General features: G+C 41.0%; 1 protein-coding gene across 3 annotated transcripts in view; it reads right to left on the bottom strand.

Annotated features, from left to right (window-relative positions):
- PBX3 (PBX homeobox 3) overlaps positions 1–9,518 on the bottom strand; it is a 214,105-nt gene extending 204,587 nt beyond the window's left edge. For all 3 annotated transcript variants that reach the window (XM_021691236.1, XM_044920383.1, XM_021691235.2), the window contains exons 1-2: positions 9,286–9,518; positions 8,272–8,345 (exon numbers count right to left, since the gene is read on the bottom strand). In XM_021691236.1, coding sequence (XP_021546911.1) covers positions 8,272–8,345; positions 9,286–9,485 — 274 coding nt within the window. In that variant the 5' untranslated portion in view covers positions 9,486–9,518. The remainder of the gene's footprint in view (positions 1–8,271; positions 8,346–9,285) is intronic.
- Positions 9,519–10,000: the final 482 nt, after the last annotated feature.

Raw genomic sequence — 10,000 nt, 5'->3', positions numbered from 1 at the left:
TTTTGTCTCAGGAGAGACTCTCATTGCCCTCTCTGTGTGCACATTCCTAACTCCTATTAACATTAACAGGCACCACACATGCACACAGAGGAGATGCCAGCCTTGGTAGTGTGTATGCATGGCAGCTGTGGTGACTAAATAATCCATATGGCTCTGAAGAGAAGTTATGGTTTTACTAGGTCTAAAGTCACAGCCACAGTGGTGGAATTCAGACACTAGAACCAAGCCTCAATATAAATGCTTTATCCAAACTCTCTCCTATCTAACCCCAGCCTGGTAGCAGTTAAGGGCAGGGTTTTGCAATTCTACCGCTAGCAGTGGTTTAGAAGAGGTAAAAAAAAAAAAAAAAAAAAAAAGTTCCATGTTTGAGGAAATCTTAAATTCTTCACGGGCCCAGAGAAGTTCTGTCCTCCTCCCAGGCCACCACTCCAATCCGCGTATTCACTCATGCATTTCCCCCACAAAATACAGAAAATCACACAGGAGCTTTACAGAGAGAAAAATCAAAGGTCTGGCTTAAACCACCACAGTCAGCAAAATCAGAGTCAAGTATGAAACTCAATCTTCAACATGAAAATCAAAAAATGCAGTGATCTTATACAACACACATATGCTGAAATGTAAATTCCACAGGTGTGTAAAGTGCAGAGTATAACCACTAATTCTAATTGTTCCTGCTTTTAGGTATTGAAGTCACAGTCTTAATGCTCATTTAATATAGTTTCCTGATGCCCAAGTCAACAACTTATTCCTTCTTTCCCTAGTGAAGAAAATATTCTTGTGAAGTTCAGTTTAGTGAAGACATTACTGCACAAACACACAAGTTTACACTCTGAAAAGAGGTGATAACAGTTTACTAGCCATGTTGCTGAAATTAGGCTTTAGAAAAAAAAGACTAGACGACACATAATTCTTAGTATGCTTTCATATAAGAGAGTACAATAAAAACTTCCTATTTGTATCTCCAATTAGGTCAATTAATATTCAGAAAAATTCTGTAACACCATGTTTCAGTAATCATAAGAGGGGGAAAAAAATACAGCAATGTTCTAGAAGCTTCTCTAGACCTTTCAATCAATTTTATTTATATGCAAAACCAAGAGAAACTAAAAAAAAAAAAAAAAAAAAAACAAAGCTCCTCCTGATGCTAAAGCTCTCAATTTACTGACAGGCAAATGGCTTCATGCTGCCACTTAATCTCATTTCTTGCATAATGCCCTCTAATTAGCATATCAAAGTGAATTAATACTTCTAGGGCATTAGCAATGGGGAAATCTGCTCCAGGCTCACAATAGCAGTTAAGAGAGAGCCAAGAAATCCTCAAAAACACCACAAACCACTTTGCATTGCAAAACTGTTCAATTTATTTATCCTCTCTCTCTAAACACTTTTACCGCACACTGTTTTAGTACTGTTCACCAAACAAAATGATAATTGCCAAAGTTACCAGCATCTGTAATGCCTGTTTAGAATCTTAATTTAGATTATGTTGCAGATAATTTCTATATGCAACCATTTGTTCTATTATAAATGTTAATATAGAGACAGTGGAAATGTTGACATTCTCAATTAGTTAATTTGAATTTGAAATAAAATTTTATGGGATTTTAAAATTTATGAATTTTTTAATGTAAAAAGCCACCTGCTGGACTCTGATGCCTACAAAATGTGCTGTGAAAACTGATGTATCACATAAAACAAAACAAACACACAAAAAAATCATTTTGCCATAACATATGTTGAGTCTCCCAAATAATGGTTTAAACATCGTGAGGAATCATCAGCATTAAAAGGATTACATTGTATACGAAGTCCTCATTAATATGATCATACAAAAAGAGTTATTGTTCAAAATAGCTTTTTTTAAAGCAGTTAAACTCAAGGAAAAAAAGAAGTACAAAACTTTTAACAATTATTTTTATCCATAATTAATTTTAATTGTCTTCAGTCCTATCAGCTACTATCATGTAGTCAGTCTAAAAAAAGAAAAAAAAAACCAAAACCATGCCAGTTCAACTTTACACATTCTATCACACCATTTTTTGCTACAGATACACTCAAATATAGTACCAAAGCAAACTACCGTTATCATCAAAAACTACAAACATATTATATTTACAGAATACGTCTATAAAAAATAATAAGAGATTCTGGTTACTATTCTACCTACAAAGGCAATAATTAGAATTAAGTTTGAAGACTTTTGAAATTTATTTGAACATGTTCTGTGTCTGAAGGCATAAAAAGATGCTTTATTTTTTCAGTGACTTGTTCAAGCATTGCTTATTAATTTATTTGCTAAATATAACAACACTATCACCTAGCTGTGATAGCAATTTGTTTGATTAACTTCTGTAACTTTGTAAAAAAATCTGATAGCCAGGTCTGAGAACTTCGACCAACTTACACTACATAGTGATGTAAATTACTTACCCTCTTCATACTTAAAGACTCAAATGGCCTACTGAAGTAGAGCAAATGCTTGAAAAGGTCAACAGGAGGGGGTGGGGGGTGTGCAAGCTTTGTTAGTCAGTTACTACCTAAATCATGCTGATCACACTGATAAATGGCTAAAACACAAGCCTGCTGAGAAAACAAATAAAACATTATTCTCATAGTGTCAATATTGAAATAATAAATACCTAAAGATGTCCACATGTACCTGAATAGAGGAAAAATAGTCTAAAATCTTTATTTAATTTTATGTGTTTGTGCTGATGTTTTAAGTATTTATTCTGAATAGATACCTCAATGGTATGAGTATAAAATAAAGTGGTGACTGATTTAGGGTGTGGTTCATAAAATGCGGTTTCAATTCTTTATGACCATACTTCATATAACAGAACTTCATGCTGTATAATGCCACCATAAAGTATCAAAATATAAATACTCCAAGTAATATGTTAAACTTAAATCTGTCTTGGAAGAAACCTTTTACAAAATTTATAAATTGAAATCTAAAAGTACAAGTGAAATTAATTAAAAGGGAAAGGATTATGGTATGAAAGATGTACACAGATATATTTTATGAAAGCTGATGAAACACTAAGCTCTTTAGGGCAAATCAGGGCTTCCTTTGCTACTGTATTAATATACTTCTGATTAGGAATAAAATTATGTAAATTAATAAAATAACATAGGAAAGTCCCAAGCAAAAGACCAAAAGTACATAAATCCGTAATAAAATGAACTCCACTAAAACTGAGGCATGAAAGAATTACTTGCACAGATCAAGTTAGTACTGACAAGAGGTTCAATATATTTTTATTGGGAAGGAAAAAAAAAGGGTTTTAAGATATCCTCATATTTTTAAGATAATATAATACTTGATACAGTAGATCATGAAGTTCTAAACCGGGATGGTAGGAGGATTTTTTTGTAGATTTTCTATGAGTATGTTGCATGTATTGTCTTAAAAGGATAAGAGAGGTAGAGTAAGAAAGTTAGCAAACACCACTCTTTTACATCCTCCTTCAATACCTCCTTAAGAAGCTACAGTGAGTTATACAAATCTACAAAAATAGAAAAAAAATTCAATAAAAATATTCTTAAATTGCTTTAAGGAAAAATTTGTGATAAAGCAATATAATTTACGACATTTCTAAGATATCCTGACTTTATATTTTTTCCTGTTTAGTTATTTAATATTTCCAATGTAAACAAGACATAATGTGTCTAAAACAGATATGAAATTTAAAATGTTAAAAGTCCATTAAAATTTGCTTCAAAATAATTTTGAAAGGGTGGGAGTTACAGAGAAAACAAGACTGGCCAAGTGTTGCTAGCTGCTGAAAGTGGGCAATTAGTTCATGGGGGTTCAAGTTTCTCTTCCCTCTACGTGTTTTTTACGTTTCCAGTTGTCCATAATAAAAAGTTTTTAAAAAGCTAGAAAGTAAGTTCATTTAAAACACAAAAATGAATCATGTATGGAATGGTGCATTTGCTTTTAAAAGTCTGGGACAAATAATGATAATTATATTGGAAATACTGCAAGAGCAACTTAAAAGAATACATGCAATATGTACAATAGCACTTAGTCTCATGTATAACAATTTTCATCTTTCCTGTTAAATTTTCACTTCATGGAATATTTGGTTTTTATACATTGGGAATTAAAGAATTACATGGCACTATACAAAGAAAAAGAACAAATTTTAATATTGAAGCATAAAAAAAAAAAGAAAACAGAAAAAAGACTCCAATGAGTCTCTAAGCCTGTAGGGTCAGAATTAAATAGAGGTTCACTGAAAGCACAGCTCTGTCCCTCTGAAACCTAGTCATACTGATATCACTAAAGATAAAAGGTTTAATCATATATATCACATTCTAAATGCATATAAAAAATCACATAACAAGCTACATTCTTGATCCAGTTTTGATATCTGAAATTCCTATGACTTGTTCGGTGGGGGGGGCGGGGGTGTCCTTTAAAAGTAAAGCATTTTTAATAGTCCTTTTCTTCTCCTTAAAATAAAAAATACTTCAACCAGCCCAACCAGCCAAGCAGGCCTTTCTCTTCCCCTGCGGACACCTCCTGCAGTAGAGAAGTTCATTAAGTTTTATGATCTTCCCAAGTCAGTCTTGCTTATAAGCCTCACAAAGGCCACAAATCTGGCAAACCATCATGTATGCCATTAGACATTACTAGTAAATGAACGCTATTTAGGGTTTGTGGTGGCAATAAATCAGAGTTTGGTTGGCAGCTATCAACATAGAGTATTTTAACCTACCATTTAGAAAGGAAAAGGTTGTGTTGATTTTTTTTTAATACAAAACAGTTTTTTCACAATATGATTCAGATTATATACGAAAATGGTGGATTTTCATTAGAATTTTTAAAAATACATTTATTTCTCAAAAAGAACCATTTTCTTCATTTGAACTCTCATAATTAAAGGCTTTAGAAAGAAGGCAGATTTGTGAGGATGGAATATTTCACAAAGAAAAGTACTTCAACAATCAGATTAAGGTGGCCAAAAAGATGTGAGGGAATGCACCAAAATAAGTATGTAGGTGAGGAGACCTCGGAGCATCAGGGATATTTAATAAGATATAGATGGTAAAATATGACTAAAAAGTAATTAAGAGGAAAATCTTAACATATCAACAATTATCTCGCTGGTTTCTTAGTTTAAAATAGAGAAATATGTTGATTTTAAAGCCTATAACTCTTCAGTTGCTTTCAAACTGCATAAATATCACAACTCAACTAGAGATGACGTTTCTACTCAAAAATAATTGTACAATGGATTTTACAAAAGAATACATTTTCAAGAAAAGGCAAGCACCTCATAGTAAAAGTATACTTTCCCTACCTCTGAACAAGAAAATAATATAATTGTGGTAGATTACGCATTTATCTGTCAGAAAGGAAAAATACCTTTTCATATTTGGTAGGAGAGAAAAAAGATGTTTTCCAAACTAAATCCCTCATGTGCGTCAGAACTGGCTATGTTCACTGCCTGATCAGAAACCTCAAACTCTACTGGCAGATATATAGATACGGAATTTTTTTTAAATGATTTTGTCTTATTTTAGGAGAATCACAACTGAAATGACATTATCCATTGAAGTGACAGTTTTCCCCCCCACCTTCCCACTAGTCAACCCCCTACCCCTCCATTATGCAGAATAGAGTCATCACATAATGTTCCGGTTTCTCTTACAAATGACTAGGTAAACTTTCTCTACGTTGCAGAGAATTAATCTTTGGATACTATATTATTAGATTAAATAAAATTATCTAAAGAAAAATCATTATGCAACATACATATATTCTACAATGCTTATTTTATTAGTTCATGATGTTTCCAAAGCAGAACTGTGGGAACAGATGTGAGGAAGAAGGGGGGAGGCCTGGAATTTGCTGCCCCGCTTTCTTTGCCTTGGTAACACTAATGTCTACGCAGATGTTTTATTTCAAATCAAGGATACTAGGTCCAGTGTCCCTGTCTCCTTCTAAGACTAGTTTTGGAGGGTGAGGTGGAGCTATGGGTAGTAGGGGAGAAAGGAGAGGAGAGAAAGAGCTTCACCCCCATCAATCATTTGGTACTTAAATCCCATCCCTCTCGAGCTTAGAGAGGCAGGCAGGAAGATGCCTCAGCCCAGTCAGCCGCCTTTAGTCTTTGTCGGCTGCTGGCTTTTTACAAAATCTGCTGGCCAAAACATAAAAAGAGGATCTAATTTACAAGTTATCACTGAAAGCCTCAGAAACAATTTTCAAAACACAAAATTTTCCTTTGTCAGCTACCTCTTGCTTCTTAAATAGCAAGAGCCCTAGCAAAGCTCTCTCTGCCAGTAATCCCAGACTCTGAAAAGACTTGTTTCTTTTTTGTAACTCACCTTTGACATGAGGCTGACTATACTTTCCTTTCAGAATGGTGTAACTAAGTCTTGTGCAAATAAGCAACTAGAGGACTTATGCCTCCTAATTGAATTCTGCCTGCTGCTAAATGTCTAAACAAGAAAAGCAGTTTGCTGGGTTTGGCTCTCAAGCTGGCTAGGCCAAAACTTTAAAAAGGCAAAAAATAAATAAATAAATAAATACAAATAACAAGATGGGGGTGATAGGGGAAGAATATCAATCCCCTCTCCCTAGTAATATAATGCCGTGTAAGTTGAATCAATCTTAATATTCACAACATAGTCAATACCCCAGTGCTTAGCTGTCAGCAGAAACTGAAGTGGAGCCCTGATAGCAAGAAAATCCTTGGACATTAAGCAACATAATTTACTGAGAATTGTACACTTTTAGGCTTGTAAACTAAGAATCTTCAAGATTTAATGCTTGATGTCTTATTTTATAGTCAGATAAAAATTATCTACCGTTTTAAATCACAATGCTTCCTAAAGGTAGCTAAAAATCAACAGAGTAAGTTAGTAATTTAAAATGCCTATGGTATTCAAAATGTAAAATCTATCTTTAAAAGAATCACTCAACATTTACAAACCATGAATACTATGTGAATGATAAGCAGGAAAACTACTCTTTAAGGATCTCAATATTTTCTGTTAATTATGGTTTTAGCATATATTTTAATAGGTAGCAATAATCCATCATCTTCTCTTGATTACTTTTAGAATCAGAATAGCATTGCAGAGTGAAAAATATGTTTAAAAGGAGGACAATTCTCCTACCAACTAACATGTATATTCAGTGTGCTATCATTTGTGCACTCGATTTAAACACAATGACGTTTAATCTTTTAAATAGCATCACTTGGATATTGGATATTGCTATATCCTGGACTTTAACTCTCTCTTCTATGCCTCAACTTAAAAAACAGCAACTTTATAATACCTTATAGCTAACAGACACACACACACACACACACACACACACACACAAATCAACAGTAAAGCTTGCTTAATGTACTTTTTTTTGCCATATACAGGGCAGATAATGCCAAATCCGAACTAAAGCATCTAAATTAAATTTCTAATTCCACTTGAGTTCCTACTATCACCTCAAGGCTAAAATACCTTTAATTTTAAAAAGTCTAACAAGAAAATTAAATTGAATTGCCAGAAATTTGTCTGTTTTTGTAGTTTTTATTCCAGCACTTCTGTAAAACCTGTCTTCTCATATGTTCCCTGCTTTGAATACTTCAAAAATTGTTTAACCTGCTAATGTGAACCTTTTTCTACTTTATAAAATATACTAAACATATTTACAATGTAATGACTTCAAGCATAAAATTTAATGAAAGTAGTAATAGATGTAACACATTGTATATGCCTAAACACATCATTACCCTTTCTTGCTCCTTAAAAGTAGCCTTCCCAACTAAAACACTAATTCAAACATCCTACTGGAGTCTGTTCAATTGCATCTATTCTTCGATCTGTGGACCTGAAGCTTAGGACTGTCTAAGTAAAACAAAGTTCGGGCGATGCTTCTCCCGGGGACTCGGTCCCTGGCATCCAGTCTCCCGTTGCTCCTTTTAAAAACTGACATACAAACAAGGCGAAAAGGAGCGGGAGAGGGCGGTCGGCGCTCCAGAGCCCCCTCCCTGCCTGCAGCCAGGGCCGGCCGCCTGGGGACAGCGACCCAGCCCGGTCCGCATCTACACTTCCTTTTATACCAGGAGCGGAATTGAGAAATCGACTCCAGATTTATTGCAGTTTTTTCTCAAGACCAGGAGGTGGGAAGGAGAGAATGATCAAAGATGGCGGTGCCCAAAAGCAGCAGCTCTCAACTGGAGAGTGGAAGGAGTAGCTCTGACCCCACCTCAGGGGTCTCCAGGCCCACTACGGGGCGCAGCCTCTTACCTGTTTTCTCTTTGATCTCACACAGGACGCTGAAGAGCGCGGGTTTCATTCTGTGACAGTTCAGGGCATGTTTCCTAAAAAACAAATAGCAAAACACAAAGGTATTAGCATCACCTATGGAATAATATGGCGCCTTCCTTTAAGTTAGACCCAAGATTTAATTCCGGCCCTCTATTTTGGAAGGCTCCTTGGAACCATGGCAAGTCAACAGAAACTCAAGTTGACTACTTAGCGACAGCCCGCAAGCTCCGGCGGCCAAAGATCCAGCCCGAACCAGGCGCGACCCATCTGCCCGGCAGGCAGCTGCCTCGGCGACCGCAGGGCGCGAACCCGCGCGGGGAGCCTAGATAGCGGGGCAGACGACGGCGACCCGGGGGCGGGGACGGCGCGGAGGGACTCCCGCGTCCGCCCTCCGCAGGGGGAGCGGGCGCGGCGCCGGCGACCCGCCGACTACGGCCAGCGGGCGGTGACAGCTCGGCAAAGTTTGCGAGGCGGCCCTCCCTTCCCCGAGAACTTGGCCGCCCGCACCCGGACCCGCCAGGGAACCGCCCATCACCCCGCGCCCGCCCGGCTGGGGTGGCCGCCCGCACTGCGAGGTCGTCCCGCGGCCAAGTGGAGCCCGGCGCCGCGACTCCGGGACGGAGGAGAAAGTTGCACTTCCCGCAAGTGCGGCCCGGGGCCCTCTCGGGGCGGCGTGCACAGGGTCCAGGCGGGAGGTTTGAATCCGTGGGAGGGGGCCGGGCTGCGAGAGGGCCGGACGGGGGAGGGCAAGAAAACCACAAAATCCTAGTGGCACCAAGTCAGTCCCGTGCCCCGAGAGCAACTTTGCCGACTCCCGCCCGCGTCGAGGGGTGCGGGCAAGTCCCCCCGAGGCCCTGGCAGGCGGCGGGTTTGCGGAGAAAGTTCCCTGCCCAGAGATGAGGCCCCTGCCCCGGGCGCCACCCCGGGCCCCGACTCGGCCGCGGGCCCGGCTCCCGCACACACACAAAAGATGCTTAATGAGACGACACCAACTTTGCTTGCGCCTCGTCCAAGCTCTGGTCGGTGATGGTCATGATCTGGTGGAGGATGTCGCCGATGTCCTGCTTCCTGCCGTCGCCGTCCGCCCCTTCGTGGCCGTGCGGGGGAGGCGGCAGGGCCATGCCCCCCTGCACCGAGTGGCCGGCCAGGTTCACCCCGGCCAGAGTCTGCAGCATCCTGGATTGATCGTCCATCCCGCCGCGCGCGGGCGGGAGCGGGCGGCGGCGGCGGCGGCTGAGGCGAAGGCTGAGGCGGCGGCGGCGGCGGCGGCGGCGGCGGCGGCGGCGGCGGCGGAGGCGACGAGGGAGGAGGAGAAAGAGGGGGAGGGGGAGGGGGAGGGGGAGGCGGCCGCGCGCTCCCCGCCCGCGCGGGGAGGGGGCGGCCCGGCCGGCGGGCCCGCGGCTGAGGCGGTGCAGACGGGAGCCCGGCTCCGGCTTCCGCCGCCGCCGAGGCTCAGGAGAAGCGCCGGGCGGAAGCGCCGGGCTCCGCGGCGGTGGCGGAGGCGGAGACGGAGGCAGCGGCGCCCGCTGCCCTCACGCGGCCGCCGCGCCGCCGCGCGCCCCGCCGGGCGGCCCCGCGCAACTTGCTCCTCAGCGCCCGCCGAGTTGCCGGGACGCTCCCCGCCCCCCCGCGCCAGCCTGCGCACTCGTCTTCCTCGGCCGCCGCCGCCGCCGCCGCCGCCTCGGCCGGGCGGGATCCGAGCCCCGGC

Source organism: Neomonachus schauinslandi, chromosome 13 (genome assembly GCF_002201575.2).
Source record: "Neomonachus schauinslandi chromosome 13, ASM220157v2, whole genome shotgun sequence".
Taxonomy (NCBI): Eukaryota; Metazoa; Chordata; class Mammalia; order Carnivora; family Phocidae; genus Neomonachus; species Neomonachus schauinslandi.
Note: the sequence above shows the minus strand (reverse complement) of the source record. Positions and strands in the feature narration are given on the sequence as shown.